Here is an 18,505-nt window from a genome sequence, read left to right on the forward strand (position 1 = left end):
TGATACTGACCTATAGTTTTCTTTCTTTGTGACATGTTTTTCTGGTTTTAGTATCAGGTTGATGTTGGCCTTATAGAATGAGTTTGGGAGTGTTCCTCCCTCTGCTATATTTTGGAAGTGTTTGAGAAGGATAGGTGTTAGCTCTTCTCTAAATGTTTGATAGAATTCACCTGTGATGTCATCTGGTCCTGGGCTTTTGTTTGTTGGAAGATATTTAATCACAGTTTCAATTTCAGTGCTTGTGATTGGACTATTCATATTTTCTATTTCTTTCTTGTTCGGTCTCAGAAGGTTGTGCATTTTTAAGAATTTGTCCATTTCTTCCAGGTTGTCCATTTTATTGGCATAGAGTTGCTTGTAGTAACCTCTCATGATCCTTTGTATTTCTGCAGTGTCAGTTGTTACTTCTCCTTTTTCATTTCTAATTCTGTTGATTTGAGTCTTCTCCCTTTTTTTTCTTGATGAATCTGGCTAATGGTTTATCAATTTTGTTTAACTTCTCAAAGAACCAGCTTTTAGTTTTATTGATCTTTGCTATTGTTTCCTTTATATCTTTTTCATTTATTTCTGATCTGATCTTTATGATTTCTTTCCTTCTGCTAACTTTGGGGGTTTGTTTTGTTCTTTTTTTCCATTTGCTTAAGGTGTAAGGTTAGGTTGTTTATTTGAGATTTTTCTTGTTTCTTGAGTTAGGATTGTATTGCTATAAACTTCCCCCTTAGGACTGCTTTTGCTGCATCCCACAGGTTTTGGGTCATTGTGTTTTCATTGTCATTTGTTTCTAAGTATTTTTTGATTTCCTCAGTGATCTCTTGGTTATTTAGTAGTGTATTGTTGAGCCTCCATGTGTTTGTTTTTTTACAGATTTTTTTCTTGTAATTGATATCTAGTCTCATAGCATTGTGCTCAGAAAAGATGCTTGATATGATTTCAATTATCTTAAATTCACTGAGGCTTGATTTGTGACCAGGATATGATCTGTGCTGGAGAATTTTCCATGAGCACTTGAGAAGAAAGTGTATTCTGTTGTTTTTGGATGGAATGTCCTATAAATATCAATTAAGTCCATGTTGTCAAATGTGTCATTTAAAGCTTGTGTTTCCTTATTTATTTTCATTTTTGATGATCTGTTCATTGGTGAAAGTGGGGTGTTAACGTCCCCTACTATGATTATGTTACTGTGCATTTCCCCTTTTATGGCTGTTAGCATTTGTCTTATGTATTGAGGTACCCAATTTTTACTCTGACTCCAATGAGAAGATAATTAGTAGAAAGCACAACATGCTGCACTACCTGTCTAAGGACACTGATGTGGTAGGACCTCAACTTGTGCCTAAACTGTGTCTACTGGTGCACTTCAAGATATATGAATGCGTGTTTTATTTACTGACGGAGCAGGCCTGATAGAAGCTGATTTATTTTGGGAACTTAGGCCCCTCCTGAGAGAGAATTCATCCTAAGAGAACGAAATTCTGGTGTAGTATCAAATCTTAGTAGTGAAGGGAAGAATTGAGTCTGAGATATCAAGATGCCTACTACTATGTATTCCCTGGCTGAACTTCCCCATGAACTTATGTCTGGGAAGATACTGGAGTGAGAGTGAGGAAATATTCCTTTGGTATTCCTCAACAGGTTGTAACACATAGGAAGAGACACATTTCCTCACTCCAATGCCTCATTTTGCTCTGGAAGTAATTGTAAGTTTGTTACCTTCAATAGTCAATAGCTGTGGTACTCAGCAGAGGCGGCTGCAGAGGAAAGGTGTCTTATAGGCAAGGTCAATACCCAAGGCAAGCAGTGGTGGTTCTTGGCAGATGCGATTGGTCATAAAGAAGGTAGCACAGGGATGTCTTGTGCTTGTGTTGGTACTCGGTAGGAGTGGTTGACATGTAAGTGCCTGGTGAGTGCTGTAACATCTAGCAAAAGAGAGATACAATAGAAGAAGAAAAGGTTAGTTTGTTAGCACAAAATGTTTACCCCCATGAAGACACAGATATAATTGGCCTGAAGTGTGGGGACCTCCTTTTCTGTTCTACACTGGCAAATGGGAGCAAGAAGCAACAAAATACAAGCTAAAGAGAGTAGGCCTGAACCATCTCTCCCAGATAAGCTGCCCAAATTCCCAGGATTCTAGGCCCTGGCAACTCTACATTCACTTACTGTAAAAGTGTAAAAGGTTAGGTTACTCCCTGGCTGTAGAACAAGTGCCCAATTACCCTCAGAGATAGCATATCCCTCATCCGAAAGGAAACCTAGCCTGTATCTTGCATCCAGCTAATCTTCTACATTACTGCAACTAGGCACTTTTGTTTTCTCATTACCTTCACAGAGAGCAGAGAGAGATTTTCATGATTCTTCACGACTCTATTCTCTCTGCTTTAATAGCCAAAGGCTAAAGTCAAATGAACTTATTCACAGAGAAAAACAAGCAATTTTGTCTGATCTATATTATTCTTACTGAAACTGCAATTGTGTTATTCCGACTGACAGATTCTCAAGAGAGATTCAGTGAAAATACTCTTGATCAAATTCACTAAGGAACAGAATGTTTCAAGTGGGTGTGTCTGGCTAGAATATCCCTGAACTTTTCAGTAACAGCACATCAAAATACTGCTGAATTTTTATTTTCCATCAGAAAAATAACAAAACCAATTTGAAATCTGGGTGTGTTTTGAGGGCAGGTGGTATTAGCCTAGTAGTAAACACATTTTTGGCTGCTCCTTTTTTTTTTTCCCCTTAGGCAGCTATGTTTAATGGGCAGAGAGAAAGCTGTTTGCTTGCAGAATCTTATTATAGAGCAGAAATATACTTGTTCCAGAAAAGAGGAATTTAATTGGTTCCAAGTTGAATGATGTTAACAGGTGTCACCTCACCAATCCAGGACTTAAATGGGTTATTATAAACTGGACTAATACGTATTTTTCTGGCTCTTGCTCCCACTTATTATGCAAGACTGCATGCCCCTGTAATGTTTCTCCTATTATTTCTAGCAGCTTTAGGGTGTGGTTGACATGTGCTCATGAACACATACTGTTGGCTACTGCATACTGTCTGCCATTTTCTTGCCCTTTAGCTCAAGCTCTTCTCTGCTGCCATCTGCACCTAAGGCCTGCACAGCTTAATATAAACTGCAAGGAAGTCTTGATCAGTATTTCTGCTTCTGCTAGGCTCTATGACACTTCAATGGAAGAACATTACTTTGCTGGTTCCATGGATGCACTGAGGTCCAAGAGATTGCACAGGTAGCGGGAGAAACTCTCTGTCCCTTTCAGTGTTCTACACTGTTGAGGTTAATTGTCACAAGTTATAGAGTTTTTATCCACAGCTCTCTCTTCCCCTAGGACCCAGACATCAAGCTGTAGGGGAGTAGGGTGGGTAGTATGTGAGTATGGTGGCCATAGAATGTGTCTCTCACATGTGACTGAAACATAATTGAGGTGGACTCCAGGTGCTGTGCTCTGAAATCATAATCACGTTTGCACAGAGGCCATGCTTCCCTGGCTGCTTTCAGTCAAGAACTGAGCATGGGAGTAATATGAAGGTTGGCATCCTGAGAGACATCAGTCACCTCTAACAGATGACTTTGATTTGAGGTTTCCTAACAGCAAGTGTCAAACTTTCCTTGGAACTGAATTATAGTCTAAGATGCTTCTACCCAACCTCTCTTTGTTTTTTCCCCTCTTTCTCTTGCTGTTTGATAACTGTCTCAGTTTCCCTAATCTCTTCATATTTTCTCTCACAGGCATTTCCCCCAATACATTTTTCTTTTGCACATTTAGTCCCATCTTGGCATCTTGCTTCTCACAGGACCTAGACTAACACAGTGAATTTGTTATGTGCTAGTGAAATAACTAACTATTCTCCCTGTTGCTGAACCACATGTATCTTCTTGATCACTTCCCTTCAGAGGAGTTTTCTCTCCCAGGTGGCTTCTAGGTTCTTTTACAAGTAGATTTGATGCTGACCTCAATTTCCCCTACTCAGGTTTTCCTGGCATGCTCAGACATGTCCGGATCTCATTAGGAGATGTGATGTGATGGAGGCTCAAACTGAGCCCCTTGCTATATATTCTAGAGCATCTATTATGATTCTTCACCAGTTTGATGCACAGTTAGAGAAATAAAAGAAATACAGGAAACTATCCCTGCCTTTGAAATTAAAATTCAGTTAGTGAGACAGAAATCACACATGTGCCACAAGTGGTTAAAAATACAAATAATAATCATTAATTTTTCAAAGACATGGCAAGAGCTTCAAGAAATATGGCTTTGAGACTTCCCTGGTGGTGCAGTGGTTAAGAATCCACCTGCCAAGGCAGGGGACACGGGTTCAAGCCCTGGTCCGGGAAGATCTCACATGCCGTGGAGCAACTAAGCCCGTGCACCACACCTACTGAGCCTGCGCTCTAGAGCCCGTGAGCCACAACTACTGAGCCCATGCACCACAACTACTGAAGCCCGCGCGCCTAGAGGCCGTGCTCTGCAACAAGAGAAGCCACCATAATGAGAAGCACGCGCACTGCAACAAAGAGTTGCCCCTGCTCACCACAACTAGAGAAAGCCCAAGTGCAGCAAAAAAGACCCAACACAGCCAAAAATAAATAAATTTATTTTTTTTTAAATCCAGACTTAAAAAAAAAAAAAAAGACTCCGCCTGCCAGTGCAGGGGATATGGGTTTGATCCCTGGTCCAGGAAGATCCCACATGCCCAGCAACTAAGCCCGTATACCACAGTTACTGAGCCTGTGCTCTAGAGCCCACGTGCCACACAACTACTGAAGCCCGCGCGCCTCGAGCCCGTGCTCCGCAACAAGAGAAGCCACTGCAATGAGAAGCCCACGCACCATAACGAAGACTAGTCCCCCGCTCACTGCAACTAGAGAAAGCCCGCACAGCAACGAAGACCCAACGCAGCCAAAAAAAAAAAAAAAAAAAGAAATATGGTTTCCTCTTTCTCTGGGTTTGTACTCATGTGTTTAGGATAATGACAGAGAATAGCAGAAAGCTGTTTCTGTGCAGCTGCATGACCAGTAGTACGTGAAGATGTGAAGGTGAGAGAGGCACCATAATCATACTCATTACTGTGATGTGCTAAGAGCTTATCGCCTTTCATCAAGGCCTTACTGAATTCTCCCATTGTGTCAGAAACTTGTTGAATTCATGGACTGACATGAGGTCTTCACTTTTTGCTTCCCAAAGTAAAAAGCTGGATGGAAATTAGGAATAAATTAAACAAGTTGGTTTAGCTCTTAATCAGGCATAAGAACTCACCATTGATTTTCAAAGGGTATAATATTTTACAATTAAGAATGTATATACCATACGGGGTGGGAGGAGATAAATGTCAGTTAGCACTTATATACCAATGTCAATGTGAATGTTGTTTTCTTAACAAAAGGCCTTTGGCTAAATACTGGATTAATAGGCATAGAAATAATATCAAAGATTAGTAATTTAGTGTGCTCTCCTGCTGATGGGAAGAGCAGCACCTTGAAAGTTGATATGGAATGTTAAGTCATGGGAATTGCTCACAGAAAAGAAAATACCAGCAGAATTAAGTTAATTTAAAGAGACAAATTTTCTTTGGTAGTGAGTTTTTTTGTTTGTTTGTTTTAATGGACTTGCAGATCCTCAAGGTTAAACTCTACCTTAGGCCTTTGAATAGTTGTCATATGACTTTGGGTGGCTTGCATATTCTTCAGGAGAGGGTTATGTCAGACTGACAACCAGCTAAATTCTCAGTGTTATCCCACTCTCTTATGATATCACAGAATAAACCACTAATGTCAAGAAGTTTCTGAAGTCTCTATCTGGGAATTTGTCAATGCACCGGGCACAACAGTCCCTGGTATAATGCTAGATAAACTTAAATGGGACAACCAAACAAACAACTAAACTGACTCATGGATTTATCTTTCAGGTTACATTTCATTGGTCATTGAAATTTACCAATTCAACTAAACTGACAGTATTGGTGAGCTGTTTTGTGATATGTTAACATTTCCCCATTGTATTTAACATTTTAAATATTGTAGAGTTAATTCCTATTCCAACATATACAAAATAAATGCTTGTCCCATAAATTCAATACCAACACATGGTACAGTACAAGTAATTTGATTCTATAAGAATTAAAAAAGGTAAAGGTTTTTCAAGAATCAGATTCTTTTACCAAAAATATCTTGTGAATTTGAGATTGTGTCTATGCAACCTCAAATATGAATAAAAAGTAATATAGAGGTTTTTTCTTCCTTTTGGGTGGTGATATTAAATTTTCTTTATACTTTTACATTTTCAAATTTTTTGCAATATATATATAACTTTTTAATTGGACAAAAAATAATTTTGAGTGGTTAAAAAAGGGATGGGTGTGGCTTAGTGAGTAGGAAAATATTCCTAGCATTTGAGACAATCTGGCAAGTGCTTGGAAGCAAAAGACAGAAATCTGACTACATTCAAGGAATTTGCCAGTGTTTGACTGCACTATAATTACTATATACTACCTGTCACTTCAGCAAGCTGTCTCTTTACAAGGCATGTGACAACAGAATGTTATATTAAGATTCCACATCATTAGGTTTATATCAAAATGAAGAAATGAAATGGAAATTCTTTCCTTTAGTAATATTTCTAGTGCATGAGAAATGATGGGGAAAGGTTTGGCTATGAACACAACTAAATAGGGAATTTTGTTTATGTCTTCTGGGAATGTATTATTTTGATTGACCCTAACTGGGAATTCGGAGGGGAAGCTTGTTCTATTATCTGTAAAGAAAGAATCTGATGAACAAGCACAGTTGCTAAGGTCATGTTTAATTGATAGGTTTTCAAGTTCAGTTAAACACTTCAGAGGCTCCATTTACCTCCAGACACCTGAAAAGTTGATTACAAACTCATTTTAGTAGTCTAGTTTTAGTTAATGTTTATATTTGAAAGTTATACAGTTTTATTTCTTTCAGGTATATCCTATAACTCATGTTTTTCACTAGTTTTGACCAGTTCTCCTGCTACCCCCTATCTATCCAAATGACTGAATTTTGCAGTATGGGTTTACTGCTGTATTAGTATATTGACAGAGATATATATACCATGGCTTCCACAGCTGTTTCAGATGAAACTGTATATTAATGTGTAACTTGCAACATACAGCTTAGCTGGAAAGTTATGTGGAACAGGTGACTGGGGAGATAGCTTTCACCACTTGGACTAAAGTCAATTTTGAAGGAGGTAAAAGATGCCTGTTGAATTCTGGTGCGTGTGTGTGGTTTGGGGTGTGCATGTGCAAAGCAGAGAATTCTTCACGCTTCAAAAAGCTGAAAATATGGGTGGTTAAATGAAGTCACATTTTTACACCCTCATATGGTGAGTGGGGGTGGGGGGGCAGCCAAATGCAGCAAAGATTTGTTAATATTAGTCTGTCACTCTCGGTTTATGATGTTTTAAACATGTTAGAGATACTCATGAAGATGTAAAAGATGAGTTTAAAACCTACATCATTTGTACCAAAAGTCAACTGGAAAGAAAAGATTTTAAGTCCCTGGGCTTTTAATACAAATTGGCAGCCAAAGGAAGAGCCTTAGTCAACACATTTCCATGGCCCCCTAAACACAAATAGCCTCCAACCTTTGGAGGTTGTTCCTTCAAGATGTTTCATCAGTGACATCACAGTGATTGCCACCTCCCTCAGACTACTTTAGGCCCTGCCCAGAGCCCAGGAGTCCAGACAGCCTGGGACACGAGCAGGAGTTGGATCCCAAGTTGGAGAGAGAGAGAGGAGAAGCCTACTGCAGCCTGGTGTGTCCTTGACCCTGTTCAGGTAACAACAGGATTTTTAAGCTTAGCATACAGTGTGCATATGTGTACAAGTTGCAAATGAGAAAAGCAGAGGAATATTTACATTTCTTAATAAAATAGGCAATGCCTATTGTACACAGTATTTCTTAAAGTAGAAAGTGAATATTATTGATTCTTGTTTTCCTTTTTTCACCTTATGTTATGCATTTTCTCCCTTCTAATTAAATTTTTTTTCCATATCATAAAGTATGTCTTCCATCTTTTCAAAGTCTCCATTCAAAGAAAGTCAATGTCAAGCAATTTATTCAGAGTTTTTTATTTCACCATATGGCAATCACTTTAGATCATATGGTGTGATCTTGACTTCAGGAAAGATTCAAAATGAAGCCAAAATTGTCTTTGCAGGTTAACAGCAGAAAAATGGAAGATTGCTGATCTGAGGTTTTACCTAACTTTGGTATAAATGTGAGTGAAAGTAGAGTCCACCCCCTACAGTTAGCATATGTGTTGATTGAATTGGATTCATTAGAAATTCTCATCTTAATGCTGTGTTTTATTATTTTAAAAATATACATAAAAAAACAAATGTTTACGTCCACCATCAAAGTGCAAGAAATAGTAAGAGGTAAACCATAGGAAATAAATAAGTGTTATGGGTAGCCTGTCAATTCAGAGACTATTGAAAAAATTGTGAAAAATGCCTAATACATACTGTTTGAACAATCATTTTAAGGCAACACCTGTATAAATATCACCCAGGCCAAGAAATAGATCATTGGAGCACCCCAGAAGTCCATTCTTCATCACCTTCCCCTTTTGCCCCACCATAGGTAATCATCATCTTAATTGTTGAGATAATCTTATCCATGCTTTTCTTTATAGTTTTATCATCTCTGCATTCCTAAACAATATAATTAAGTTTCCTGTTTTGGGCTTTGTATAAATAGAATCACATTCTGTGTTTCTTTTTGTAAATTCTTCTTTTGCCCAATAGTTATGTTTGTGAAATCCACCCATCTTATTATGTGTTGCTGTAGTTCATATATTTTCTTTGCTCTATAGCATTCCAGTGTATGACTATACCACAATTCACATCCATTCTATTGCTGATGAACATTTGAGTTTTTTCCAGCTTAGGAATAATATGAAAATGTTGCTATGAACATTCTTGTATCCAGGTATATATGTGCTTGAGTTTCTAGAGTAGAAGTGAAATAGCTAGATAAAAGGGAATGAGCATTATCAACCCTAATAAAAAAATGTCAAATTGTTTTCCCAAAGGTCGAAAAGTTACACTAGGCAGGACAGTTATTTGCAGTAATAACTCATTCATGTAATCACTCCTACGGAGTAACCACAATTCCAGCAACTATTTCCAGTCTGCCGGTTCTAGTTCTCCCTGTAACTTCCTATGTACCATTACAGAAACAACTTAACATCTCTCTAAAAGCTATAATCTTGGGAGAGAGAAAAATCAAAACAAAACTTGCCTGAGTTGTGAAGGTCACAGAGTTGTTGTGAAGGTCACATTAACAAAGCTGTGGACAACTTTCAGAAACATTTTCTGAGTATGTTCTTGTTGGGCCACTATCCATGATTCCTTTTACTTAAGAGCTTTAATCTAATAAGATTTGGTGAGATGGTTATTTTGCCCTCCCTGAATTGGGTTGTTTTGATCATTATAAATAGGGATGCATATTTTTTGCATATCTCTGTATTTCTTCAGACCTTACCCAAACAAATTTGTGTTTGAATCAGGGTTCAATTTTATTAATAAATTCATAAGGAAGAATCTGCTTTAGAGTCTTTAGATTCCTTTACCTCTAAGCTCCTTACCTTCCTATTCCCTTCTGCTCTTGTGTACATTCTTACACATTCTCTCTACTTCCTTTATACTTCATTTTCTTCTGTTTACTTTCTCCTTCAAACAAATCTTTGTAAAGATTTTCATTGGAAATTTACTATGTCCTTCACATGGAGGGCAAAAATATAAGTAAGAATTAAAAGGAAAATGAAACATAAATCCGTTATCATCGGTCATATTTTAAACCAAGATTCAACAACCTACTGGTTGATATCATCTTATTTGAACTTGTGTTGTTATACCAACAATTACATAATATGAAAAAGGATTATTCAGCTGGTTTATACAATTAATAATTTGGTACACTAATAATATAACAAATATAGTAATTACAATGAATAATTCAGTCAGGTTAGATGGTTAAAAATACCATTCAGGCCAAAATCTTGCTAACAACACTTCTTGCCCCCTGAACTTCCACTCTTAGCAAATAAACAAAACGATCTTTCCCCCTAAACTTTTTCACTCCATAGTAGACTTTTGTCCTAAATATTTAAAATTTTATCTTTAATCTTTAATTTCATTTGGTTTGCATATACACAGTGTCAATTATGCCACATCACTGGAGGCAATAATTTTATGTTCTCAAAGTATGGTTTCCTGCATGTACTACCTGTACAGACTATAAAGATACCACCCTTGCTTTTTGAAGTGTTTACAATATAGGCACATCCTGGACTTGACTAAAAATAGCTGGCACAAGCCCTTGTTGAAATAGAAGTACCCATGGGGTTTACACTTGCTCTTTGGACTGAGTGCCTGTTATGTGAGGGACTTTTGGTTGACCCCAGTAAGCTCTGTGCTCAATGCAGGACTTTTTAAAGAGGGCAAGCAGCTGTTGAACTAGTTCATGCTTTCACAGGGTTACACAAAGATAGGTCAGCCTGAAACCTGAAAAATTATGGTATCCTACTTCTATATGTAATTCAAAGCAAGAACAATACTAAACCACAACACTTTTTCTGTTTTGGTGACCTTGCTTGCTGGTGCTCTAAGTTAGCAAAGCAAGCACACACACAGACACACACACACACGCAGAAATTGGAGAGAGAAAAATGTAATATTTTTTATTTTGTCAAAGCAACAATATAATGAGGACTATGTTGGTTTTTGTGACATAAGAAAAAAAAGCCAGGCTCTCTGTATAAGTCAGGGTTCTTCAGAGAAACAGAACCAATAGGGTGTGTGTGTGCATGTGTGTGTGTGTGTGTGATATAATTGGCTCATGTGATTGTGGAGGCTGGCAAGTCCAAAATCTGTAGGGTCGGTGGGAGGCTGGAGACACAGGGAAGAGTAACAGCTCTAGTCCAAAGACAGTCTGGAGGCTAGAAATCTGAGATTAAAGTATTGGCAGTGCTGATTTCTTCTGGGGCCTCTCTCCTTGGCTTGCATATGACCATCTTCTCCCTGTGTCTTCACATGGTCTTCGCTCTGTACATGTCTGTGTCCTAATCTCTTCTTCTTTTAAGGACACCAGTCATATTGGATTAGGACCCCTCTTAATGACCTCATTTTAGCTTAATTACCTCTTGAAAGACACTATCTTCAAATATAGTCACATTCCTCAATAAAAAAATAAAAAATTTATAGTCAGATTCCAAGATACTGGGGGTTAGGATTTCAACATGTGAATTTAGGGTGGACACAATTCAGCCAACACGTTCCTCTTCCATAATGCTTCTGTTTCCTTTGAGGAAAGAATGCTCACTAATTTCTTATGTTTTCTTTGTTACTTTCAGTTAGGAGGTAAGGACAAGCAGGAGGTCTTTTGTGTGCCTTCAGAAGTCTGCCTTCAGTTCTCACCAAGCTGCTCTGAGAATGGAACGATCCACCAGGGAGCTGTGTCTCAACTTCACCGTTGTCCTGATTACAGTTATCCTTATATGGCTCCTTGTCAGAACCTATCAGTACTGAGATACCACAGCTCCTGCAATTGACTGCAACACTCCAGAGCTGTCTTCTGTATGCACTGAGATCCCACTGCTGTCATGGGATACCTTTTCTGGCACCCCACGACACTTCTGACCTGCTCGCACAATATTTGGGCTGCCTCCAGTGTTAGTATTGATTGTGTGATCTCTAAAGATGCTGCTCTCAATGGCTGCCAAGTGTTTGTCAGGGAGCATTAGATTTATTCCCCAACTCTTACTGCAAATGTGTCAGACAAGCCACAAGGTTAAAAGTAAACTGGATTCGTGATGACATAGAATTCTAACAAGCCCCTGGTGTGTTTCACCACACATCCCTTCATCCCACACTCAGCAACCAAACTCTAAATCAACTGCCAGAAGAAAGAAATGTTAAAGGAAGTCTTTGTCAGCCCCTATAACTATCATGTGAATAAAGTTGTCGACCCCGAAAAATGACTTTTAGAATTTATTTTACCTTCTATTTGTGATACTGCATTTGACCTTTGGCTGGGATTGAAGTGACAAATATTACAGTATTTCTAGCATTTGAGATAAGCCAAGATCCTCCAACTGCTGAGGATTTGAAACCAAGTCAATTGAGTGTCATATTTCAAATAATTCCATTGATTCAGTGCTCCTCAAACTTTCCCTCTGAACTAGTCCCAAGGGCAGAGGGAAAATAAATCCATTCTACTCGGAGGTCTGTAGCACAGCCTGAAATGTCCACTAAAAGCACAAAATTTCTTTGAGGCCTTGTGTTTTATTAAAATTCACAAAAAAATGTATATTTTACCCTGTAATATCTCCATGTTTGCTTTAATATAAATATTTAAAATTACTTGTCACTGAGTAAAACTAGAACATGAGTCATGTCTCTAAGAGTAGCATATTCCAGTTTGGTTATTGTCATTATGCAAATAGAGCTAGTTACTAATAAACTACAGTTATAACAAAGAGAGAATAAAAAGTACAACATACATGTTTATGGAAGAGACGTGAAATAGACATTTCTTAAACATGTTACTAGAATACCCCACACTAGACAGATCACATTTGTTCCCTGTGCCAATTCCGAGGTAACTATGGAGAAAGGGAATATTGTTAAACCTCATTTTTCATAGCACCTCTCATAAAGGCATTCCTTGCTGAATTTAGCCTATCACTGCCATTGCCTACTTAGCATTGTGATTCTCATCCCTGGCAGCACAGTTAATGTAGTCAGGGGTGATTTTTCAAAATATTTATTCTGAGTCCTCCTCAGACCAATTAAATAAAAATCTCAGGGGGTAGAACCCAAGAGTCTGAATTTTTCAAAAGTCCTTTAGATAACTATATTGTGTAGCCAGAGGTGAGAATCACTGATACCTACCAGTACTTCCCATACTTTGATGTGATTATGAATCACTGGGAAGCCCCTTTTAAATGCAGATTCTAATTCAGTTTGGATTCTGATACAGTCTGGACTGAGGCCTGAGACCTTGCATTTTAAACAAGCTCCTTAGTGATGCTGATGCTATAGTCTGTGGTCTCCACAGACTTAACAGATTAGAATTGTGGGATTAGCACATTAGAATCACCTAGAACCTTTAGAAAATGACCCGAGCTTGAGCCCTATTTCCAGGAGTTTCTAATGTAATTGTTCTGGGGTTGAATCTGAGTATTATTTGTTTTTAGAAGGACTCCAGATGATTCTAATGTGCAGCCAAGGTAAAGAACCCTGATATAAAGGAAAAAGTGTCATTATTTCGATGGGTTCCCACCAAATTTGGGAAATAGCAGTGTATGTTCATCAATGTCATGTTCCTAATTTCAGAGTCAGACTACACATATGGTTGTGCAATTGTTAATGTTTTAGTGTGCAGCATGCCTACATGGCTCCAGGCCCTTTGGTAGAGAGTTACTAGTCTTTTTCTTACTTAAAGAAAAACTCAGAAAATCTACCAACGTTTGTGAATGTGTCTGCGAAGGTGTGTGTGTGGTGGTGGGGAGGGGAATGGACAAACCAAGTGACAACATTCCCTACCCCTAAGTCTGAGTCTTGGTGCCAGCATTTACAACAGGTACCATTTACTGAGCCTACTGTATATGAAGCCCTGAACTAGGCACTTTCCATACATTATGCCATTTAGCAGAGGTGGGAACTGAGGATCATAGGCCTCACTAACCAGGTGTAAGTAGTGAAGCTAGGATGACAAAGTACCATCTTAATTTCTTTTGGGACTGCATACAAACCATGTTTCACTACAGATCTCCAAACCATTTGATTATAAGCTTTTACCATCACATTCTTTTTTTTTTTTTTTTTTTTTTTTTTAATTTATTTATTTATTTTTATTTATTTATTTATGGTTGTGCTGGGTCTTCGTTTCTGTGTGAGGGCTTTCTCTAGTTGCGGCAAGCGGGGGCCACTCTTCATCGCGGTGCGCGGACCTCTCACTATCGCAGCCTCTCTTGTTGCGGAGCACAGGCTCCAGACGCGCAGGCTCAGTATTTGTGGCTCACGGGCCTAGCTGCTCCGCGGCATGCGGGATCCTCCCAGACCAGGGCTCGAACCCGTGTCCCCTGCATTAGCAGGCAGATTCTCAACCACTGCGCCACCAGGGAAGCCCCCATCACATTCTTTAGCATTCCAAAATATCAACCTAGTTAGATAAAGGTAACAGTTGTAATTCCCTATGCAATTTCTCTTTGCTTGTCCGTCCTCACCTGCTTTTCTCTCCCAATCTTCATATAATTGGGTCTACTGATAGGACCCATTTGTAGACCACATTATGGGTCACTTTTGAAGAGATAGGACATCCTTTAGCTGGGGCTAGTAATTTTGCCTAATTTCTCCCATGTTCAGGAGTCCTAGTCATTATAGTTAAATTCCATTCTCACTTACCAGTCCCTTTTTATGTATCATGATTTACAAGCATGTTTTAATAAAACTACCCAAGAAGACAAAAAAAAAAAAAAAGAAAATTTTTAAATTTTTAAATTTAAAATTTTTATTTTTAAATTTTTAAAGAATTTTAAAATTCTTTAAATTCTTTTAAATTTAAATTTTTAAATTTTTAAAGAATTTTTAAATTCTTTTTTCATCTATTTGTAGTTTTCAAATCTTCCCTGGGACCTGGGGTTCCCTGAATCATCACAGTACTACCTCAGTGTTGGCCCTAGTCACTCATAAACTGTCCAGTTAGCCCCAAATAAGATGCTAGTTCTCCTCTGGAACCAAAGCATTGAATTCTGGTTGTTAATGTTCTAGCTCATAGGCTTGATCCAACCTAGCTTCTTTCTCTTTAGTTCATTCATTCATTCAGCTTATGTGAAACTACGTGTTGTATATTGTACTAGACACTAGGGATAAAATGGAGAATGAGACAGACAAGCCCCATTCTCATGTAGCATATGATTTAGTGGGGGAGACATATATGAACAGGTGGTTATTACAGCATAAGTTCTTTGGGATTATTATAACATAAGTTCTTTGGGATAAAGTGTTGTTGGAGGAGATTCCAGGTAGAGCCAACAGCATGAATAAAGATCTAAAGGTCAGGGAGTATGACAAATTCAGGAGGTTGAGAGTATATGCTAGCTGAAGCATAGAGTACCTCTCCAACCACTGGCAGAAGTTATGCCACATAAGGGCAGATCTCAAGATTCTGACTGCGTCTGTCTGATTTCTAATTTGAACCACCTCTGGGATCCCTCGCTGTCAAGCCTCCTGCCACCAACAATTTTCTAAACGTTGTCTGTGCCTACACAGAGATTAGACATTGAGTCTTGGAACACCTCACCACCTTTATCCATAGCTGTCAGATCAGTCCTCCACACTAACCATCTCACATTTTGAGCAGCTCTCTGTTGGGTGATGGTCTGTTCTTGTGATAAATTCTGGGATGCCAAGATCCAAGCACATATTAAAGTTGGGCTGCTCATATCACAATGCCAACAAACCATATGAATTTTAAAAAGAAGACATCGTATGCTGCCGGCTTACACTTTTCTTCCAGTCTTCCTTAAACTCACTACTAAACTGGGCATCTTTTGGAACATCTCATTTTTATCTAACAGTTTTCTTACATTGAGGAAACACACAGGTTTTTATCAGTTTCTGGCAGCCCCAACACGGTATCTGGTTGCCATCTCCTCTCCCTAGGACTGCCATTTGGTTAACCTTTTAGGCATAAGAAATTATCGAGGTAATTCATGATCCAAACCACAGCTCTAAGAAAAAAGCCCCAAGATACTCCAACCTGATCAGCCTTCATAACTACATTTCCATCTTTGCTCCATTGACCCAGACAGGAGTGTGTGAAAATTGTTATAAACTGGTAGTGCTGCCATTGTTTTCTTCTAATTTGGGGCTCTCAGTCAATCTAGAAGCCATCTCCAGGGGACAGCCCCCTTTTCACTTCTACTATTTTCTTATTGCTTAGCTGTCCATTTTGGTCCACTGGACATAATACATTTTGCCGTTCCCACCTGCCCCCCAGTCATTTGGTAACTGATCCATGCCATTCCTATGTGAGGTCTCAGAGCCTTCCTCAAGCAGATAGGGTTCATCTGTCACCACCTTGAAATTCCACCACCCAGAATCCTGTCCTGGATGCCTAGAGTACCCCCAGTAGTTAGAGACAAAATAACTATTTCTGTTCCCGTTTCTTCTGAATATGTTACTTATCCTTCTTCTAGATGTATTTTATCATTTTCTTGCTTCCAGAATGTCTTTTTAAAAAATTTGGCACAGAAGAGCCTTCTTAGCTAATCCACATAGCTGCTCTTCTGTTTACCTATCTTACTTGTCCCACCCTACCTCTCATTTCCAACCATTTTCATCTATTTGTAGTTTTCAAGTATGCCATGCTCTCTTGTACTGCAGTAAGCTTGCACATGTATTCACTTTGCCTGAAACTTCCTCTCTTTCTTTCCCTGGTTAATTAATTTGCTAAGATTGCTATTATGTGTTATTACCTCTTGAAACTTATCCCCAGATAATTCCCTTTTCTGAGCCTCATTCCTAACATGTTCATAGACTTATCACATTGTATAGTTTTGTTTGTGTGTCTCTCCCATGTTTGTTTCTCATCTATGGAGACTCTCTTCAATGCTAAATTTTAGCTCCGAGCTGGTCCATCATTATCATTAGATAAGTATCTATTGACTGTATCAATAAATGCTTGGCTATATATAAAAATCTTTGGAATAGACATGTACCCATTTTTATTAGATGCTTAAGCTGTGCTCCCACAGTATAATAAAGAGGGGGCATGAAATCTGTAGTTCTAAATGTTCTATTACAGTAATGAGCCAACTAAACTTCTTTTAACTACAGGCAGTTGAAGTTGCTTTTTCAAAGGCAGTTTACTTCTTTATGAAATATTCATGGTGCTTCCTTCTTTTGATCTATATCTATCACCACCCTGAATAGTTTGAGAATGTTTATGAGTGGTTCGTTAAGCCCAATGTATTGAGCATATTTTAAAGTTTATCTACAAACACAGTGATACTGGAGAAATTTTCTTTTTCTTTTTTTAAATTATTTTTTTAATTAAAAAAATTATTTATTTAATTTTAAAAAATTTTGGCTGTGTTGGGTCTTCGTTGCTGCGTGCAGGCTTTCTCTAGTTGCAGCGAGTGGAGGCTACTCTTCGTTGTGGTGCACAGGCTTCTCATTGCTATGGCTTCTCTTGTTGCGGAGCACGGGCTCTAGGTGCGCGGGCTTCAGTGGTTGTAGCACGTGGGCTCAGTAGTTGTGGCTCACGGGCTCTAGAGCGCAGGTTCAGTAGTTGTAGTGCATGGGCTTAGTTGCTCCGCAGCATGTGGGATCTTCCTGAACCAGGGCTTGAACCTGTGTCCCCTGCATTGACAGGCAGATTCTTAACCACTGCACCACCAGGGAAGCCCCTTAAATTATTTTTTAATACTTCTTTCTCTCTTTCTTTCTCTTTCTCTCTCATCTCTCTTTCTTTCTTTCTTTCTTTCAGCTGCACCAGATCTTAGTTGTGGCATGCAGGATCTTTTTAGTTGCAGTATGTGGACTTCTTAGTTGTGGCATGCAGGCTCATGGTTGCAGCGTGAAAACTCTTAGTTGCAGCATGCATGTGGGATCTAGTTCCCCTACCAGGGATCAAACCCAGGCCCCTTGCATTGGGAGAACAGAGCCTTACCCACTGGACCACCAGGGAAGTCCCTCAATTTTCAAGCTGCATAAAGTTAGGGTTAAACTGCACTTATAAACAGCATATTGCACACTTACTGTTTGTTAGGGAATTATTTTACTTAATTCTCTTTTATCTTGAGAAGTGTTTATTTTTATTCATAACATATCTTAAAAGGGAGAAGGCTGAGGCTCAGAAAGGACAAATGACCAGCCCCCAAACACAGAGCTAATGAAAGGCAGAGCTGAGAGGCAGATCCGGTTTTTCCAACTCAGATCAAGCAGAGCTCTTTCCAATCACCATGGCTGCTCCTCTGTGCTGTCAGGTAAGAGATTCTAGGGCAGAAGGCACATTCTTTTACTCTGGGCTGAAAGTGCCAAAAAAGGCACATATCAGAGGCCTCTAGGCAAATACTTTAATTGCCCTACCACTCAATCATATGGGGTGTACAACCTATATTTACCAGGAGTTTAAAACAAAGCTTTGGTTTTTTGGTCATCTTTTCTTTGTTTTTTGTTTTTTTTTTAAATTTATTTATTTAATTTATTTATTTTTGGCTGTGTTGGGTCTTCGTTGCTGCGTGCGGGCTTTCTCTAGTTGCGGGGAGCAGGGGAGGCTCTTCATTGCAGTGCGCAGGCTTCTCATTGCAGTGGCTTCTCTTGTTGCGGAGCACGGACTCTAAGTATGTGGGCTTCAGTAGTTGTGGCACATAGGCTCAGTAGTTGTGGCTCATGGACTCTAGAGCGCAGGCTCAGTAGTTGTGGTGCACAGACTTAGTTGTTCCACAGCATG

The 18,505-nt window shown here is 38.9% G+C and overlaps 2 protein-coding genes across 3 annotated transcripts in view; both read left to right on the forward strand.

The window, feature by feature from the left end:
• Window positions 1-11,483, forward strand: part of SLC35F2 (solute carrier family 35 member F2) — a 113,965-nt gene extending 102,482 nt beyond the window's left edge. Inside the window, exons 8-10 of one of the 2 annotated variants that reach the window (XM_059930482.1) lie at window positions 7,687-7,815; window positions 8,199-8,258; window positions 11,397-11,483. In XM_059930482.1, the coding sequence (XP_059786465.1) occupies window positions 7,687-7,815; window positions 8,199-8,228 (159 nt within the window). In that variant the 3' untranslated portion in view covers window positions 8,229-8,258; window positions 11,397-11,483. Of the gene's footprint in view, window positions 1-7,686; window positions 7,816-8,198; window positions 8,259-8,526; window positions 8,607-11,396 lie in introns of those variants that run through there. The other variant, XM_059930483.1, reaches the window with a different exon arrangement.
• SLN (sarcolipin) lies at window positions 11,476-12,020 on the forward strand. Its single transcript, XM_059930485.1, has one exon. The coding sequence runs from the start codon at window positions 11,476-11,478 to the stop codon at window positions 11,569-11,571; it is 96 nt and encodes a 31-aa protein (XP_059786468.1). The 3' UTR covers window positions 11,572-12,020.
• The last annotated feature ends 6,485 nt before the right edge of the window (window positions 12,021-18,505 follow it).

This window comes from Balaenoptera ricei, chromosome 8, assembly GCF_028023285.1.
Source record: "Balaenoptera ricei isolate mBalRic1 chromosome 8, mBalRic1.hap2, whole genome shotgun sequence".
Lineage (NCBI taxonomy): Eukaryota > Metazoa > Chordata > Mammalia > Artiodactyla > Balaenopteridae > Balaenoptera > Balaenoptera ricei.

What these genes read in the sequence shown, in the direction of transcription:
- SLN (XM_059930485.1), top strand. Translation starts at nt 11,476, where the DNA reads ATGGAACGATCCACCAGGGAGCTGTGTCTCAACTTCACCGTTGTCCTG.